Genomic DNA, 19,958 nt, shown 5'->3' with positions numbered 1-19,958 from the left:
AGGTTGAGGAAATGTCCCAATTCTATCCAGATACCCTCCCAGCTCTGACCTCCAGCATTTCCCAAGAGGCAGCCACCAAGAGAAGCAGCAGAAATGTCAACTCCCTTTTGCCCCTGGCATTGAGCTCCACTTTCCGTCCATGTCTGTGCTCTGGCACCGGCTGACTTCCAGTCTAGAGTGGTCCGCATGATGGACAGGACAGGTGTGAACTAAATGCCCCCTCTCTTCCATCCCAGGGGGCTCGCTACAGGCTGGGGCTCCACCCCCTACTTTCCCCTTGTTTGCTCCCTCCCACCCCCTTGGATTTTCATTTGCTCCCAGAACCTCCCCTACACCCAGCTGAAGTGAAGACTCAAAGTTCAGAAGGAAAGAGCATCTCTGAAAAAAGTGATCACAACTAGTCCAGCCTGTGTCTCTCCCCAGGGTCTTGGTCAGGTGTTCCTAAAGCTGGAGTGTGCAAAGAATGGGGAGAGGGCCCCCTGTAAGAGACTGTTCCACTTCCCAACGGGTGTCAGGTCTTACTGTGGTAAGAGGGATTTAGGCTAGATCAGGGATGGTTGGGACACTTGCCATTAACAATGAGTCGCCATCCTATGGGGTACCATGTGATACCACATGGCACTGAGGGGCCAGCAGGGGAAGAATGAGGGTGTTGTGTAGTCACTTCTGAATAAATACAGGTTCCCGATGGATTAAGGAGGACTGTCTATAGTATCATAAGTTCTCTTGGCATATTGTTTGATAAGGATGCTGTGAGTTTCTTGAGAATGCAAACTGTCCTCTTCTTTGCACGTGTAACATCTAGCATTAATATAAGTAGCTGTTCGAGAAACGCTTGTTGAAGGGAGGAATGAATCAACACAGACCACTCTAATAGGCTCTGGGATGCTGGGGGCAGGGCGGGCATGTGACAGTACTCAGATGAAGGCTGCAGCCACCAGATCTGCAGGGTCCCACTGGAGTCCTGGGAATGCCTCAGAGCTTCTGTGTCTAAAACAGCATGGAACCAGAGAAGCTCAGTGGAAAAGCTGGTAAAAGCTGGGGGAGGTGCAGGAAGGGGGTAGGGAGGAGCCTGACGGATGCTGAAGGCTGCAAGAAGCAGTCACCACCAGCTGAGTCACACAGAGAGTTCCAGAACGCACCCCCCCCCCCCAGCCCCTTTCTGGACTCCTGCCCCTGTGCTGCTACCATGGACCCCTAAGAAGTGAGCTGGGCCTTTAATTTCAGTAGACTCTATCTAGCATTAAAACAACAATGAAACACCAGGCACCACCGTACACACCCTCCCCAGTACACAAAGAGCAGGCAGTGAGCTCAGCCGTCAGCCTCCGCGGCCTCAGTTTCCCTGCCGCTAGCCCCCTCCTCATCCTGCTCTCCATTCTGGAGCCTGCGCACAATGCGGGTAAGGTCCAGGCTTCGGGTCAGCGTGTCCAAGAGCATCTGGTCCTTCTGGACGCCCTCCATGAACTCCTCTAGGGAGAGTTCCCCTGGGGTAGAAAGAAAGGGCATCATGGGCAGGAGGCGTTCACGTCTGCTGACCCGGCCCAGAGCTACAGTCTTGTAAGGGGGAGAGAACCAAGGCTGGAGGAAGTGGCTGTGAACAGAGCCGGCCAAGGAGCCAGAGACCAAAGTCTGGTGCAGACATCCCCAAAGCCAGCTCCGTGGCCAGGGCGGAGGCAGGCGGAGGAGGTGGCCAGCAGTGGCCCCTTTGTGCCTCCCTCTCGCCTCCTGCCCTCTCCCCCTCTGAGCCTGGTGACACCCCCAGTGACCCTCCCCTGGGGAGCCCCAGCGCGGCCTCACCATCCCCATTGACGTCAATCTTGGAGAACACTGTATCCGTGAACTCCTCGGCGGTCATGGTCGAGTCGCTGCAGGGGTTAATGGCTCGGATGGCCTGGGAGGGAAGAAGGAGAAGTGAGAGGATCGGTCCTAACTCGTCTCAGCGGTGGATGGGGCAGAGAGAGCTCAGCAAGCTCCCGACGGGACAGTCGGGGAGCGACGGGAGTAGAAGTCAAGGTGTCCCGGGGCCTCAGACGGAGCTGGGGATGCGCATCTACAGCTCTTGGTGCAGAAGAGGAAACTGAGGCCCAGGGGAACCTGGCCCAGGTCACGCAGCTGGTGAAGGCCCGAACCTCCGCGGGGACCCTAAGTCTCAATCCCGCCCCCTTCCGAGCGCGCGGACAGACCCCAGCCGGCTGAAGACCCAGCCCCGGCTCTCAGCTCGGCCCCGCCCCTGCCCGGCCCTCGGCACCTGGAGTTACCCGGATGATGGTGAGCAGCTCGTCGCGGTCGATGCATCCGTTGCCGTCCACGTCATAGAGCTTGAAGTACCAGCGCAGCTTCTGTTCCACCTTCCCCTTGAGGACCAGGCTCAGCGCCGCCACGTACTCCATGAAGTCGATGTAGCCGTCCTGGGCGGGGGGCGTGGCCGCCTGAGCCCGTCTGTCTAGGCCCCGCCCCGGCCCCGCCCCCGGAGCCCCCAAGGGCCCAGGAGACGCTGAGCCCCGCCCCCTTGGCGCCCACCTGCTTTTGTCTCCTGGACATCCCTCATAGTCCTTCATAGTCCAACCTACCTACCCCACTGGTTTATCAAATCCGATAAGGCAACCCCCCAGTGGAGTGTAAATGGCTTATTGCTATCACTTCACAGGTACTTTGGTTCCAGCCGTCACTGTGATCCTCAAACTTCAGCCCTTTTCCAGTTTGGTGGGTATGGTTACAAGATGTGTGTAGTTGAGACACAACCCCCTAGGAACAGGGGCGTAATTTGAATGAGCTTTAAGGCGCCTAGATAAGGAATAGAGGTAGATTTGGAGGCATCGAGTGCCTTTCTCCTTCCCTTTATTCTTGGAAACTTACTGAGCACCGAGTAGGTGCTGTGATAGACTGAGGATTCAGAACTCAGTAAGATAGAAGCCCGTCCTGATGGGAGCGCACCGTTGAGGACACAGGCTGGAATCCTGCCCCACCGTCTCAAATATGTAGGATCTGGGAGGAAGGATTCAACATGACCCTTGATCCGTAGTAGTTATAATAGCTCCCACCTCCATGGAATTGATGTGGACTTAAATAAATGCAGGTATGTAAGGCACTCAACACTGCCTGGCACATAGTAAACACTCAGTAAATGCCAGCTATTATTACTATTATTATTATTACCAAGGCTTCCCTGGTAGCTCAGATTAGGTAAAGAGTCTGCCTGCAATGCAGGAGACCCAGGTTTGATCCCTGGGTCAGGAAGATCCCCTGGAGAAGGAAATGGCAACCCACTCCAGTATTCTTGCCTAGAAAATCACATGAACCTGATGGGCTACACCCCATGGGGTCACAAAGAGTCGGACACGACTGAACAACTAACACACACATTGTTACTACCATCACTATAGGGAAATCATGGTGCCATCATGACATATACTCGGGGACAGCACATCTGGACGGGACATTATGGACTCACAGACAGGAGAGCGGCCAGGCAAAGGCAGCAGAAAGGCTTCCTGGGGGAGGCGGTGCCCTCATTGAGTCTTGGAGGGATTGGCCATGGGGGAAGGTGGTACAAGATATTGCTGCAGGATATTTCCCCAGGACTCCCCATATGTTCAGCAGCTGACTCTCCGCCTGGCCCTGCCAGCCCTACCAATAAGGTCAGGGAAGCAGGAAACACAGGCCTGCTTCTGCCCACCTTCTGCCCAAGCCATGAAAAGCTGGGAAAGGGAAGCCTGTGTCTTGCAGAGAGGCTGAGTGCTGAAAGGAAAGGGGTACTGGACTCAGAGCCTGTGAACCCGGAGTCCAGCCCCTATTGCTCCACTTACAACCCTCACTCTGAAACCAGGAAGTTACTGAGTGGCAGGTTTGGGGTCTGTATGAAGAACTCTTTAACAGACAGAATTGCCCACAGTGGAAGGGACAGCCTCGTGCAGTAATGAGCTCCCTGTCCCTGAAAGTGTGCAAGCAGAGGCTGGGGTACTGTTATTAGGGACGTGGCAGAGATGGAACAGGAAGGCCTCTAAGAGCTCCCAATTGTGTGCTGGCCTTAGGTGAGGCCTCGACCATTCTGAGCTCCACGATGGAAGTCAAAATCATAGCGAATATTTTCAGGGTGTTTCCTTGTGTTCAAGGGCTTTCCTACACATGGCTGTGCCATGGGGCATGCAGGATCTTAGTTCCCCAACCAGGGATCAAATCCATGCCCCTGTAGTAGAAGTGCGGAATCTTAAGCACTGGACCACCAGGGAAGCCCCTCAATCACTCCTTGACCAACCCTCCTCTCAGGGTCTTTGTCATGGTAGAGCCAGGCCCCCCCTGCAGCCATGTTCAGAGAAGCAAGAGGTTTGCTTTCTTACCACTGTGGAGATTCCCCGCCCCCAGCAAGGGGACGCAGGGTAAGGACCCTTTGCTTTTCATTTTTTATCTTTCTGTATTGTTGGAAACTTTTACAATGAGCTGTCATTTCTTGGTAATTAAAATTTTTAATTTTATAGTTTTTTGTAATAAAAAATGGCCAGAATGGGGCAATGGAAAGGCACGTGCATTTGTGCCAGAAAGACCCAAACCCTGTCTTGGGAGAGACGTGGCCTTGGACAAGTCAGATAGCCTCAGGGTCTGAGTTCTGAAACAGAAGGACAGTGTGTGCCTTTCAGGATTGTGGTCTGGGTTAGATCAGTAATAAGACTACGACAATACTAACTTGTTTTGTGTGCTTCGGGTGATGTGTATTTCACTCACTGTACTCATTTAATCTCACAACCACCTCTGGGTATTTCTATCTCGATTTTCAGATGAAAAGTTGAAGGTGAGAGAGGTTAGGCCACATGCTAGTGAATGACAAAGCCTTGCCTAGAAACCGAGTCTCCTTGAGAATTCCCTGGTTGTCCCGTGGTTAGGACTCGGCCACTATCACTGCCGGGAGAGTGTAGGTTCAATCCCTAGTCAGGGAACTAAGATCCCACAAGCCTCGTGGCGCAGCCAAAAAATAAATAAATAAATATTAATAAACTGAGTCTCCTAATTGCCACCCAGTGCTCAGATGCAGGGATGGGAGATTTACATTGATTTGTGTGCACCTGTGTGATTGCCAGGCACAATCAAGTTCAGGCAAAACTCTGAAGTAAGCAAAGCTTATGTGAGTTGCCCTGGTCACATTCCCTACTCTTGACCGTACCCCCAAACCCTGCCCACCTGGTGCAGTTCCCTAGGATACAACTCTCTTCTAGTTCAAGGGCTGGCAAGCTTTTTCTACAAAGGGCCACATAGCACATATTTCAGTTTTGATGATCTGCAAAAGAATGCATGTGGTGTGTTTTAACAAAACTTCATCGACAAAAATAGGCCCAAGGGCTATTGTTGGCCCTCCCCAAAACTTCCAGTCTTCTGTATCAAAACTTCCTAGTCAAAAAAAAAAACAACTTCCTAGTCCTGGGTCCCATCTTGTAGCCAACCTGCCCCACTGCCTTTTGCTGGTGGCAGTGGGTGGAAGTAGTGTCCAAAGTGTGATTTATGCCTTCAGTGTACAAGACACTTCAAATGTTACAAAGATGCTCTTCAGTTTAGCAAGTATGAATGTAAATTAATATATATTATATATAAGTAGTCCATAAAACTCATAATTCCTCATATAGTCATTCACTCAAGTAAAAATACTGATTGAGCTCCTACTGTGTTCTAGGCACTGTTCTAGGTGCAAAGGATACAGCAATGAAAAAGAAAGACAAAAATCCCTGCCTTTGTGGAGCTCACATTCCATCAGGGAGATTGACCATAATCATAGCAGCTAAATGTTATTCAACATCATCTTCTAATACGAAGATGAGACATGCTCTAAGGGAAAATGGAAGGTCGAGGAAATGCCTGGGTGGGGACTAGTCCCAGTTAAATAGCGCTGAAACCAGGACTTCAGGGCAGGTATCAGTGAAAAGGAGACATTTGACCAGAGCCTTGCAGCTGGGGAAGCTGTGAGCTGAGCGGAATTCTGGAAGAAGACTGCCTGGTGGAACCCAGGCCCTAAGGCGGGGGTGTGAGTAGAATTAAAGAGGTCGGGTTTGGGACAATACAAGTGGTGCTTTTAAAAAAAAGTGAAAGCATTAGTTGCTCAGTTGTGTCCGACTGTTTGTGACTCCATGGATTGTAGCCTGCCTAGCTCCTCTGTCCATAGAATTCTCCAGGCAGAAATACTGGAGTGCGTTGCCATTCCCTTCTTCAGGGGATCTTTCTGACCCACGGATAGAAGCTGGGTCTCCAGCACTGCAGGTGAATTCTACTGTCTGAGTCACCAGTGGTGCTTACTTTGACAGAAATTGAAGAGCTAGCATTTGGATGACTCGGTTAGCCAAATACAGAGTTGAGGGGTTGCCCCGCCCCGGTGTCCTAAGTGTCATCTTAGATCTGAGATCCAAAGGGTTATCTTGATCCAAAGGGTTTCCTTAACAGGCAAGAAGCTGAGCTCCTTCAGTGCTTGTGGGTATAATGAGTTGAGGCTCAACCATGGACTCTGACACCTTTTCAGGAAAGATCCTTTCTTCTGGAGTATTTCAGGGGTCTAGCGTGAGGATGCCATCCCTTCTTGGTCTCTGTACCTTGAGCTCCAGTACTCTGACCCTGCACCCTTTTAGGAAAGCTCTCAGGCACCACAATGCTGCCCTTGAGGCTGGGATTCAAAGCCCATAAGCTGCTTTGGCCCCTTGATCCTAAATATTAGTGAGTTTTTAAATAGCCTCTGAGCCTCAGCTTTCCCTAGAAGCCCCACCTACAATGATGTTGGGACCCTCTGGGCAGTGAGGGGAGCCGGAAAAGCTCTGGGCAATGTCTCCCCAGCGTGCAGTGGACACTTGGCAGCTTCCTGCCCTCACCTTGGAGGAGGCAGCAGCCCAGGTGGGGGCCAGCAGGGAGGCAGAGATAGATGTGTGGATTTACATTCTTCTACCACCACATCTTGACTGAATTGCTCCAAATAAACGGAAGGTTTGCTCTGAAATACCAAGAAACATCTTAACTGATGCTCCTGATGTCCATGACAGTTGACGGTGAATAAGCCAAGGCAGAACAGGGAAGAAATGGGCTCCAAGGCCACCCAGCTGATGAAAACGAGGGATGGAAACTCACAGTGCCCCCTCTATCTTCTCAGGAAGCCCTATCCTGGTGCGTCCAGGTGATCCCTTGGGGAAACGTCTATAATTAGGTCCTCTTAGGATGAACTGAGGTCACTGGGGACTTGGGAGCTGGAGTAGCCTGGAGTACCCTGGTGACCAGGCAACCCTGACTGTCCCCAGTTCTAGGGTCCACAGATCATCATGGGATGGGTGACCCAAACAACGTGGACCTGCCCACCCCAGACCAGCAGGCCTGAAGCTCATCACCCTGCTTTCTGCCCTCCACCCCTCTGCCTTCTGCATCCTGGGAGCATCTAGGGGCCTCTGCAGAGACACCAGGAGTAGCATCAAGCATTTTTAGTAGGTGCTCGACGACCGTCTTGTTAAGTGTTCACCCTTGTTCTGGGGTAAATTACGCATGTGGAAGAGGCAGAGGAAACCAACGTCTAGCCTCCGAGGGCACTGACCGGGGTCTTTCTCTTCCCCGGGGACAAGGGCTGATTCATTTCTAAACCTCCAGCGCCTGACACACAGTAGGTGCTCAATGGACGTTGAAAACTGCAGTCCCTGACGTAGACATTCAGTCTCCCAGATAAACATTCATTCCTCCAGCTGTCCTCACACCTGCCCCTCCGACCCCCTCACTAGCCCCCGGGGCATCCCTGCAGCGCTCCCCACCCAGAGCCCGGCTCACTTTGTTGAAGTCAAAGGTCTCAAACATCTGCTCCACGTACTGGCTGGCCCACGGGCTCAGATTCTTGAGGCCGAAGAACTGGCGGAACTCGTAGAGGGTGAGCTGGCCGGAGGGGCACTCTGTCATGAACTTCTTGTACCATTGGTGGCACTCGGTGCTGCTCAGCTCCTCCACCGACTTACCGTCCATAATGTTCCCCATCGCTCAGGCCCGTGGGAGGCTGATGCCCAAGGGCCACTGGTTCTTGTCACCACTGGTCACCGCTGGTCCCCACACCAGCGCGGCTGGGCTTCCTAACACTGGGCCCTCCTCGCCCACAAGCCTGAGTTCCCCAGATCTGAGCGCGGAAGGGCCTGACGAATCCCAAAGTGCAGGGAAATGACTAGAGGAGGTGAGCAGAAGAGAGGAGGCCACCGGGGCTGTGCAAGCCTACACCAGATCCAAGGGCTGCCGGAGAACGCGTGTTAAAAGTCCCCACTAAATCCTTGCAGCCAATGGAGACCCGCTCACTCTGAGAAGAGGAGCGAAAATAGAACAAAGCTTAGGGGACCAGAGGCCCAGGATTACAGTCTTGAGCTGGAGGTGAGAGGATTTTCTTACCCAATTTGCAATCTCCTGATCCCTTCTTATGGGGACAAAGTGGGTGGCCAGCCAACAGCTGTTCTGATCCTGTCACCTCCACTCCCTTCTCCTGGTTTGAATGGGTGCTCAGTGTTTCTGGCTCCTGTCCTCAGACACGGAATTGAGGTACCAATGAGAAAGATCTGGTTTCTCTTCCAGAGCTGGGCCAGCTGAGGGCCCTTGGGAGGACTGCTGTGTAGTTACCCAGGCTGTGCACTGCCCCTGGCTGTCATGACAGAGGGGTTCCATTAACATCACGGATAGTTAACATATGAGGGTCTGGGCGATGCGGAGTTTACGGGCTCCCCGGACGAGACCAGAGAAGTCAGAGGAAAAACTCCTTTTACATAAAGCTGCACAAATACACATAGCCTCACACACACACACACACATACACACTTACATTCCTGGAAGCTGCATCTTTCCCATTGTGGGAGGCTAGAATTCAGCCCTCCATCTCACTCTGAACCTGACACCATCACCACTCAGGGGCAGGGGGAGGGGACATTGAGTGTGTGCCTAGTGGCCTGGGGCATGTGTGGGTGTGTGTATGTGTGTTTGTGAGTGTGCTGCTACCCGCTGGTCCTGGAAGCGTCCCTGGCTGAGAATAGAAGCCCATCTATGCAGCGACATCTTTCTCTGATCTCTAGTGGGACACTCTCTGGCCATAGACTATTTTATATATATATATATATATGTGTGTGTGTGTGTGTGTGTGTGTGTGTGTGTATATATAATTTTTTAAATATTTATTTTAAATATTTATTTATTTGGCTGCACTGCCAGGTCTGAGTTGCAGCACGCAGGATCTTTAGTTGGGTCATGCGAACTCTTGGTCGTGGCACGTGGGAAGCGTGGACTCTTAGCCACTGGACCACCAGAGAAGTCCCCAGCCAACGTTCAAGTGCACTTAAGCCCTAGCTCTGTCTTGTCCCTTCCCTGTCTGCCTCCCTTATCTGCTATGTGGACCACCCTCTCTGCATTTAAATAAAAAAGTAAACTAGAGGAGGCTTCCCTGACGGTCCAGTGGTTAAGACTATGCCTTCCAATAAAGGGGGTGCAGGTTAGATCGCTGGGTTTGATTCCTGGTTGGAGAGCTAAGATCCCACATGCCTCATGGCCAAAAAATCAAAACATCAAACAGAAGTGATATTGTAACAAATTCAGTGAAGACTTTTAAAATGGTCCACATCAAAAACATATTTAAAAAAAAAGCAAACTAGAACCCTCAGAGGCAGTTTGAGGATGGAGGCACCAGGAAGTCGGTAGTTCTTATACAGTTTTGTGGGAAAAATGTCAGGCTGTCATCCTAAGATTACTCCCTAAGAACGGGACAGAGGAACTGGGCCTGGAGAGGTCAGCTCAGAGAGGTGGCCCAGCTCAACAAAGGGCGGTCACAGCCTTCCAGCCATCAGGGCCCAGTCCTGTGTATCCAGGGGCTCTGAGCACTGGCTGGGTGGAGGGAGGAGCCTGGAGTGATGGGGTCTGTGCCCCTGAACACTGCTCAGCCCTAGAGGCCCTCTCTCAGGGGGACATCCCCTTCCAACAGCTCAGGGCACAGAGGAAGCACCTGAAGCAGAACCCTGGGCACCTAGGGAGAGATTTCCCTCCTTGACCAAGATGCTTCAGATGGAATGAGACAAAGCTCCCTGGGAACAGAGGAGCCTCTGGGGGCTGTTTCTCTGGCCCTGCTCTACAGGCATCTGCCAGATATGACTGAGGATGGGATGGGGTGGGGGGCTATGTGCTCTGGACCAGGTCTGTCTGCCACCTCAGATCTGGTTTTCCCCCAGGGAGCAGTTTTCTTCCTTTCCATTATCCACAAGATGGTCCCCTTCCCAGTTCTACAGCTCTTTTTGCCCATTGTCCTGAGAAAGTTCATCCAAAGGACCTGAGTTAAGGATGCCCCTTTAGAAGACCAGAGAGAGAGAGAAAGACTGAGACGAGAGTGATGTCAATACTGTTGTCCTTGTCACTTGTGAACATGATACCTATGATGAGAAGGAAACCACCAAAATGTTAACAGGGTCATCTCTAAGTTATGAGATCACCAGTGATTTTTCATCTTTGCTTAAAAAAAAAAAATCTGCATCTCAAAAAATGGTTCATGGGAATTCCCCAGCAGTTCAATGGTTAGAACGCGGTGTTTTCATTGCCTAGGGCCAAGGTTCAATTTCTGGTTGGGGAACTAAGGTCCTGCAAGCCATGCTGCACAGCCAAAATAAATAAAACAATTAAAAATAACAGTTCATAATGTACATATGTTGCTCACATAAACAGAAGATAACCATTTTTGAAAAAAGAATCAAATGGGACTGTTTTACTTCTCTTTCACCTAAAACGATTGACTTAAGATCGACAATGCAATCTGTCTGCTTTGATCAGGTTCTCTGGAGCATGGTTTTTTCCGGGGATGAGAGGGCAGAGAGGGCTCCTCCCTTTATTTTGCTTGGGACCCAGGCTAGGATTCATGCCCTTGCAGAGTCCTCTTAGGCCCAGGGTTTGAAATGAAGAGGTCAAAGAGGAGGTGACAGCTCATCTTTCCATCTCTGCTTATATTTTCCTCACTCTTCATGTGTGAGCACAAAAGCTACCTCCTCTGTGAAGCCTTCTGAATCTCTGCAGACTTCACCTTCCCTGCCTCAGCACTCTGACATCTTGCTTATGTGTTCTATTAGTTTTCTACATTGCATAACAAATTACCCACAAAGTCATCAGCTTCAAACTATGCACATTTATTATCTCACAGCTTCTGTGGACAAGGAGTCTAGGCATGGCTCAACGGGGTCCTCTGCCCAGGATTTCACAAGGCTGGAATCAAGGGACCATCTGGGCTATGTTTTCATCTGAAGGCTTGACTGGGGAAGCATTCACTTCTACCTCATCCAGGTCTTTGGTAGAACTCATTTCCTGTGACTGTAGGACTGAAGCCACAGCTCTCTGCTAGATATTGTCTGGAGGACACTCTCAGGTCCAAGAAGTTGCCCCAAGTTTCTAGAAGCTGCCCACGGTTCCTTGTTACATCGACTCCTCGACATGGCTGCTTATTTTATCAGGTCAGCGAGGAGATCCTCTCTGTAATCTGCTAAAATGGAATCTCATATAATGGAACCTCATCAAGGAAGTGACACCCATCACCTTTGCCATAGTCTGTCTTTGCAAGTCACGGGTCTCACCCACACTCAGAGGGAGGGGACTGTACAAAGGCAGGAACAACAGGTGGAAATCATGACAGCTCACTTTAAAGTCTATGATAGTCACACTTTTACAATAACAGACAAAACACTCATTTCTTTCTGAAATTATAAGCAGCTGGTTATTACCAGCCTGTCCTCAGGAATCCAGCAAGCTCTCCAGAGCAAGCTCCTCTGTCTTCCTCATTTTTTTACAACACTCCAGCACCCAGTAGCATGGATCCCACATGGTCATGTGCTGGTTATGCTGTGGGCCCCTCTCTCACTCCTTCTCTACCTTTGTTGGTCTGCTCTGAGCCCTAGGAGGCTGAAACCTGTGGACTGGATCACCTGGGCTCCCTGACCCTCTGGCTTCAAGCTAGGTTCATCCTTTGAGAAGCACTGCTAGGAGATTAGAGGACGGAAAGAGACCAAGGCTGGGTATCTGTTCCCCTCCCTCCCTGCTGGGCCACAGTTTGGGTCCTGGTTGTTTTCTTTGACCTTCAGCTACAGCTCCTGCTAGAACTCTCTCCAGGCTCCTATGACAAAGCCTCATCCCTCTACCCCTCAGGCTTAGGGGTAAGAAGGGCTTCCCTCTGTTGCTACCCTCTGGGCATATCATCAGTCCCTTAACCATGCCCACTTATCTGTGAACAGTTCCTTCATTACAGCCCCCCCTCAATTATCTTTCGGAGAGTAACATTTGACTGGGAGGGGCTCAATAAAACATTATTGAATGAATGGATGATAAGATGATAAGAAAAGATTCAAGAGAGCTAACACAGACTAGAGCTTTTATGTCTAAAACACCAGGTTAGGCTTGATGAACAGGCTCAAGACAGTCCTGTGGGATGGATGCTATTATTTCCATGTGAGACGGGAGGAATTGGGGGCAGAAAAATCACATTCTCAGGTTCACAAAATTTTTAAGTGGTGATGTACCAAAGTTTTTCCATGTTAAATTCTTGCTTTTAGGCTAAGTCGTCAAATCGCTGGGAAGGGAACTTCCTGGCAGTCCAGTGGTTAGGACTCCACACTTTCACTGTCAAAGGCCCAGGGTTCAACCTCTGGTCAGTTCAGTTCAGTCGCTCAGTCCTATCCAACTCTTTGTGACCCCAAGGACTGCAGCACGCCAGCCTTTCCCCTGGTCAGGAAACTAAGATTCCCACAAGCCACAGAGCTGGGGGCGAAAATAAGTCCCGGGGGGAAAGGCTGGATGAACCTAGAGGATCTATAAGCCTCTGAGTCTAGCGCCTTCCCTGTGGCCCCTCTGTCTGAGCAATCCCCCAACAGGGAGCTCGCTCCCGCTGGCTATGGGGCCCATCCCTCACTCCAGCCCAAGGTGCGTATGGAATCCATGGCTACCCAGCCCCAGAGGCCAGCCTCTCCCTCCGCAGGGGCTCTCGCAGTCCTGCTCCCCATTCCTCCCCCAGAGACACAGATGCCAAGTCAGGGAGACGGGGCTCCATAGCGAGGCATCCATAGCGAGGAGGAAGAGACGGACCCGTGAGAGGAGTACCGAGTGTCTGACTGGACCGGTCTGCTGTGGCCGCGTGAGAGAGGACCGTGGCCTCCCCTGGCTGCTGTCTGCAGGACTCCTTCCCAGGACAGATGCCGCACCGGAGTGAGAGGACCCACGAGGCTGAATGATGCCAAGGAGCGGGAGCATGGCGGGCAGGGGTGTAGAGGCAGAAGCCATGTCCGGAAGGGATGGGAGGGGTGACAATCCCAGTCCCGACTGACTCGCTCCAACGTGCCCGTGTGCCCACTGGCCACCTCCACAGAAACACAACAGAGCCCGGAACACAGGTTCTGGGCCTCCAGAGACTGTCCCGCCGAGACCGACCTGGCACCTTGGCTGGCTTCTGTCAAGGTGTCCTGCAAGCGTCGGTGGAGGCTGCTTTACCAAGGTGAACCTCTAGGCGGCGACCTTCACCAGGAGCGAGGGGGAGGCGTCAGTTGAGCGCGTGCAGATACGGGCCCCGCCCCCACTCCTCGAGGCTGTCGGGTCTGGGGGAGCAGAGACGGTTCTTGTTCATCTTTGTAGCCCAAGGGCCCAGCATGCGCTCGGTGTTCACCCAGTGTCTGTGGGATGATTGTTGGGAGGTACAGCTTTGGGTTGTGTGTAGACTGAAAACTTGCCTTTATCTCTGCCTCTTTTGAAAAGCACACTGAGATGGCAATTCATTTCTAAAAGCTGCAGATCCAGAGAGACCAAGAGAAGAAGACAGCAGATGACAGGTTCTAATAAAAATTTTGGACGAGAGAAATGGATGGGCGAGTGGTGCCTTACCAGAGTGTGGAAAGTTGAAACCTGAGTGCTAGAGAGCAGGAGAGGGGACTTCCCTGGTGGTCCAGTAGCTAAGACTCCATGCTCCTAGTGCAGGAGGCCTGGGTTCAATCCTTGGTCAGGGAACCGGATCCCACCGGCCACGACTAAGAGTTCGCATGCTGCCACAGAGATCCCCGGTGCAGCAGCTGAGACCCAGTGCAGCCACATAAATTAAAAATAAATAAAATCTTAAATTCCCACCACAGGACTCTGGAAGCTCAGGAGATAGGCACAGAAGGTGCCGTGGGGGCTGGGGTGCAGGACAGGTGGGGCAGAAGTAGGGGTACTGGTGGGAAGTTTGTGTCAGGAGCAACTCGTTCCCCAGAGGCCCTCCTCAAGGCAGCAGAACGGACATCTTAAGGTGTCATCTCTCTCCTCCTGGCCCTGGGGGAAGGTTATTCTGAGACTTGAACTGGACAAGCTCCAGCCTCGAGAGACAGCTCGAGAGGAGAGAAGGGCTGCTCTGGAAACCAGGAAGTTATGGCAAAGTCTGCCTATGAAAAGTGAGACCCCTGCCCAGCTCCTTCCCACACTGGCTCCATGAACAATGGCAACCAGGAAGGAGAGACTTGATACAGATGCCAAATGGCCTGCTTCCAGCCAAGGATCACTAGACATTCAAGGAAGGCCTCTAATTTGAAAGACAGCCTACTTCAAATATAATACATAGAAAAACCTGGGTCCTTTGCTGTTAGGTGATATTTAGGACACCCTCTCATCCTTTTTCTCTGGCTTGCCATCTTCTTTTCAGAGAAAGGTGTCCAGGTAAATCTGGCCAGTGGATTGGTTGCTTGTCTGGGTCCCCAGCATCCTGTCTCTTCATCCCACACCGGCCCCCTTGTCTCCTGTGCCCTAGAAGTATGCACCACTGAATCCACCATTCTATCTGCAATAAGACGTGATTCCTAGAAATGAAACCAGTTGGAATCACTCAGTTGTCTGCTGGTAAATATTTAACTACTTGGCTCTATGGAAAAAAAGAAATCCTGTTTTATAGATGTTTGCTGGTTTCCAGGGTGTAAATACTTCCACTGTGCTGGTTTCAAGCTACCAGCGTGAAGTCACTGATTGTGGAGTCGGGAGCTGCCCACTGCCAGCTCTCACAGGCCAGTTGAAGCTGGCGCCAGCAGGCCATTGGATCCAGCCTTGGGCGGCAGTGACCAAGGACTCACTCTGGCTCGGAGTCAAGTGCACTGTGCTTTTACTCTCCTTCTCCGTGAACCTCGGCCCATGAGCCTAACGTCAGCATCAGCTCTGCTGGACCAGAAGGGAGACTTAAGATGGGAAGTCCATCCCTCACCAAAAAAACTACCAGTCAGAAAAGGCAGTTTTATGTAAAACTAGGAGCTAGAGAGGAGGCTCCCTGGAGATCAGGTTCACTCCCTGCAGGACGTACCCCTTCCCCAGTGGTTGCTCCAACCCTAGATCATGGTCGATTGATGTAGCTCTTTCTTGTTATTGGAGAGGTTGCCAAACTGGGACCACAGGCAGGGTGTGGCCAGCATGGGCTTTGCTTGGGACTCAGGCTCTGCAGGGGAGTTGGGGTTACTCTTGGGGTGAGCTGATGAGAATTAGGTCCTTCCAAGTCTTCAGGCACCTCTGGCCGTAACCCTGCTTACAGCACCCCTGTGGCCTCAGTTTATCCACCCATAGCCACCCATTCAGATGCCAGGGAAAGGAAGAAGAAACTTTAATTGCTGCTGAAAAGCGAGACCTCCCTTTGCCATTGTTGACAGTGGGCAGGGCACAGCCGTCCTAGCCCGGGGACTTTCTGCTCCTCCGGGAGGGAGCAGCCCTTCCCCTTGGGGACCCAGCATCGTGGGGGTGAGGGTGCAGGGTAGGGGGCTTCTGACTGGCACAGGCCTACGAGCGCCACAAGACCAGGTTGGCGGGAGGCACGTCGAAGCGCTTGCGGGTGTGGTCGGTGTCCCGGCGGTATAGGTAGCCACAGGTGGGCTTCTGCAAGGTGTAGAAGGGGTTCAGGGAGTTGGAGTACTGGGAGGTGTAGAAATTGAACCTGAACTTGTCTGGATTCTGCCCTCTGGGGTCCACCACCACCGGCACATAGGCTGCTGCCAGAGTCTGCTCACGGTCCTGCTTCCACGACAAGGACAGGGGACAGTGTGGAGCCTTCACCTTTTGGCCTGATGGCGTCTTTGGGCCATGACTGGGTACTGAGGATTTCTGTGAGTCCTGGGAGGAAGGAAAGAAGGGGAGAGCTGGGTACTTCGCGAGGGCCAAGGGCGGGAGGGAGGGGGCAGGGGCACTGCTGAGAGGCCCACAGAGCTACCCCTGGAGCCCAGCTCTGCTGGCCCTGGAGCTAGACACTTGCAGGCAGGAGAAAGCCTTCAAGCTCCACCACCTCACCTGCTTCTACAAACCTGGGTTTGCTTCTTGGAGACCTCGACCAGCTCAGAGGCTGGGAACCCGGGGGTCATCTCCAACCCCACCCCTGCCCCTTCCCCTGCATCCTGTCTGTCCATCAATGTCGCCCACATCCTTCTCTCCCTGGCCTCTGCCACCGTCCATCAGGCCTCCATCCTCTCTCCTACAAGGTGACTCCAGCTTTCTACCAACTCTTCCTGTTTCTTTATCTCTTGCGTTCCCAGCCTGTGCTTCACACTCTGAATTAGTCTCTCTATTGGGTTGGCCCCAAAGTCCATAACATCCTACGGAAAACCCTGAATGAACTTTTGGACCAACCCAATATATTAGTGACCAGAATGTATGGCTTGTCCTCAAAGCATCTTTTGCTGCCCAGAAAATAAAGGCCAAGTCCCCAGCCTGGAAGGACAGGGCTCCCCCAAAGTTCCCGAGTTCCAGCTATCCAATCTGCCTGTCACTTCCTGGTCACACCTGATCCTTTCAGGCAGTCTTACCTTAGCTCAGGCTGTCCCCCCCAAACTAGTCTGCCCTCCCTCCCACCCATCAGGGATACTCTTTCCTGTTCATCCCTGAGCCTCTTAAGAGCAGCACTCTCTTACCCTTACCCTTAACATAATAGCCTCCAAAATCCTACTCCTTCTCTTACTCCAGACCAAGACATTGAGCAAACGCTCAATAACTATTGGTTCAACAGAACTGGATTCTAGTAAGGGGTCGTTGGCCTTCCAACCAGCCAGCCCGGTTCTAATTTAGAACACTTCTCATTGTTACAGACTGTGTCTCCCACCCAACAATGTCTGCCCTTTATAACCACTCTTGGGTGATTGGGTATGGAGGTCCACCCTCCTAGGAGTTCCCTGTTGCAGCCTTTATCCCATGCTACTGACATTTATTTGGCCCTCTGTTGCTACCCTCCTTGACCATCCTGTGACTGAAACATCTTCCTCACCTTTGAGCCCCCATACCATCACCCAGATCCTGGGTGCCCTCTCACTAGGAATCTTCATAGCTGTGATGGAACAACCCGAAGTCTGAGATCCCTGAGTGTCAGGCAGCTCTGTTGCACTCTCCCAGGCTGCAACTCTCAAGAAGACCCATGTCCTGTTTGCAGAGGCCCCAGGGAAACCCCAGCTGTAGAGCTATTGGAAGTTGAACCCCTGCCATCTGACAAAAGAAACCCCCAATACTCAAGTCATAATGTACGTTCTGTTGTGTTTAATTTATAAACTATTTGCCCAACTCACACTTGCCCAGGCTTTTCTCCAAGGCAGTCTCTACTCCCATAGGTTCCCACCTAGCAATATATGACCCTCAGCCTTGCCCTTCAAAATTCTCCCTTATCCTCCCATGCCAGCAGCTCTCATGACACCTCCTCCAGGAAGCCTCAGATGCTGTGGCCTCTGCACCCATCTCACCATCTTCCATGCCTTTAGGCCCTCCTCCCGGGATGTGGTCCTTCGCTGGGCTGGGATTAGGATGAGGCAAGGCTATGCATTTTCAGGAGGGGCTCATATTCAGACTCATGCAAGGGCACAGTGAGTGTCTCCTTTCAAATATTTTGCGCCCTAGGTCCTGTGCTTGCCTCATCTTCATCCCAAATAGTGGTCCTTCCAGGCTCTGGCTAAAGTCCCAGCAGCCTGTACACTGCTCTCAGAGGTCAGCACCACACCCTATTCACCTGGGTCCCCAGGGCTCAACCCAGTGCTGGCACACAGCCAAGCTGGTGAGAGAGGCGCACGAGCAGTCAGCAGCCTCTCCCCAGACCCGTCCAGGCTCGGCCTTGGGGCTCACACTGGGAATGAGCGATGAATAGTCATAATCCGTGGTCGTTTTTCACCACCACCCATGAGCACAGCGCCGAGCCCTTTCAGTGGATTTCCTCTGAGAGTCCTCACATTAACCCTTTAAGGAAGGTATCGTTATGAGCCCCGTTTATGATTGAGAAAACAGAAATCAGGAAGGTATTCCCAAGTTTAGGGCCATGTGACTGGTGAGGAGCTAGGCTGCGATGGGGACCCAGGCCTGGCTGACTCCAAAGGCCACACCCTTACCCCACAATACATGCTGTGTCCACAGCACTGGGGGGATGGGGCCCGCCAATTCATTTCTGTTCTCATTTCATCATCTTGCTGGCCCCTTGCTAGATGTGCTGGGAGGCAGGTGAGCAGCTAGGGCGACCCCTCCCCAGGCCCCAGGCTCGCTGGTGAGACACGGCGGCCTGATGTCCCGGGTGTGGCGGGGACACTGTGGGGTTTTGAATGCTGGGTTTTGGTTCTGGGTCCTTGGACCTGGCACAGACAGGATGACACCCCAGGAGTCTGAGGTTTATTCTATGAATTATCTCTCAGCGCAGCTGAGGATGTGACATCAGTTGTTCTATCCATTCGTGCTCCTCTTACGCACCCAGCTCTGGGTGTACAAGTAGCAGAGACACTACACATATGAACACAAATATGAAGCCCTGGGGATAGTGCTTCTCAGTCTCGGCCCCGTTGACACTTTGTGCTGGATACATCTTTGTTGTGGGGCTGTCCTGTGCGTCAAGGGATGCTTAGCATCAGCCCTGGCCTCTGCCCACTAGCACCCCCCGCCAATTGTGACAGCCGAGAGCGTCTCTCGGTATTGCCAGCTCCTTCCGAGGGTGGTGAGAATCAGTGCTACAGAGTCCATGACAGTTTCCTTTTCCTCAGCATTGAGGCTGATCGCCTGGAGGTGTAGAATTTTCCTTTCCTGGGCCACACAAGTGGCTCGGGTTTTTCGTGTTAAGCCTGAATCCAAGGATGCGGGCTTCTGGTCCTCCTGACACGGCAGGGAGGCTCAGCCTGTGCCTGCGGAGACAGGGAACAGCAGAGGCCCCGCCCCCACCAGCCCCTGCTCCCCAGCAGCTCCAGGCCTCCTGGGCCTTGCCCCTCAGGTTCCGGAGCTGGTGTGAGAGGTGACAGAGGCAGGTACTTTCAGAATTGTTGTGGGGGGTTCCTCCTGCAAGGGGAAGGGCTGGCAACACTCTTTCCTAATAGGATCGAGAATCTACCAACTGCCAGGGACTAACCACTGACCTCTGCAAAAGCCCCAAAGAGCCATTGTGAGAGGTTATTCCCATCTTTCTGGCTTCCCTGGTGGCTCAGATGATAAAGAATCCACCTGCAATGCAGGAGACGTGGGTTCAATCCCTGGGTTGGAAAGATCCCCTGGAGGAGGGCATGGCAACCCACTCCAGTATTCTTGTCTGGAGAATCCCCATGGACAGAGGAGCCTCCTGTCTTTCTAATGCAGAAACTGAGGCTCCGAGGAAGCTAAGCTTGGTCTAAGTGCACATGGCTAGTGAGTGGCGTGTAAGAACCTTGCAGAAGTTGCACAACTAATGACCAGTTAGTGCAGGAGCCAGGGTTTGAATCCTCCTCTTCTGCTCCGTCCCAGCCCAGACCCTGAGTCTCCCGTCAGCTATGCCCCAGCTGCTGCTGCCGCTATACTTGGGACCCTGCTTGGGCGACCCAGGACCCCCAGCACATCCAGGGATGAGGCTCACAGAGGAATTGGGGCAGAGGGACAGTCCCGGGAAGGAGCGAGGGAGGAGGAAGAGAGAAAGGAGGCAACGGATGGGAAGAGGAGGAGGAAGCCGGGCAGCCCCAGCCTCGTCCCGCCCCTTCCGGGGACCCAGCCAGGTTCCAGGT

General features: G+C 52.4%; 1 protein-coding gene across 1 annotated transcript; it reads right to left on the bottom strand.

Annotated features, from left to right (window-relative positions):
* Positions 1 to 1,200: 1,200 nt before the first annotated feature.
* On the bottom strand, positions 1,201 to 7,977 carry GUCA1A (guanylate cyclase activator 1A). The gene is made up of 4 exons (XM_061146706.1): positions 7,777 to 7,977; positions 2,262 to 2,411; positions 1,801 to 1,894; positions 1,201 to 1,487 (listed from the first exon to the last, which is right to left on the bottom strand). Exons 1-4 carry the CDS (start codon positions 7,975 to 7,977, stop codon positions 1,315 to 1,317), a joined length of 618 nt encoding a protein of 205 aa, XP_061002689.1. The 3' UTR covers positions 1,201 to 1,314.
* Between the last annotated feature and the right edge of the window lie 11,981 nt (positions 7,978 to 19,958).

The sequence above is a fragment of the Dama dama genome, chromosome 7 (genome assembly GCF_033118175.1).
Source record: "Dama dama isolate Ldn47 chromosome 7, ASM3311817v1, whole genome shotgun sequence".
Classification (NCBI taxonomy): Eukaryota; Metazoa; Chordata; class Mammalia; order Artiodactyla; family Cervidae; genus Dama; species Dama dama.
This window is presented reverse-complemented; position numbering and strand designations above follow the sequence as displayed.

Coding starts and splice junctions, on each gene's coding strand:
- GUCA1A (XM_061146706.1), bottom strand. CDS start 7,977: ATGGGGAACATTATGGACGGTAAGTCGGTGGAGGAGCTGAGCAGCACC. Junction 2,412..7,776: donor AGACCTTTGACTTCAACAAA/GTGAGCCGGGCT, acceptor CCCCCCGCCCAG/GACGGCTACATCGACTTCAT. Junction 1,895..2,261: donor AGCTGCTCACCATCATCCGG/GTAACTCCAGGT, acceptor CTTCCCTCCCAG/GCCATCCGAGCCATTAACCC.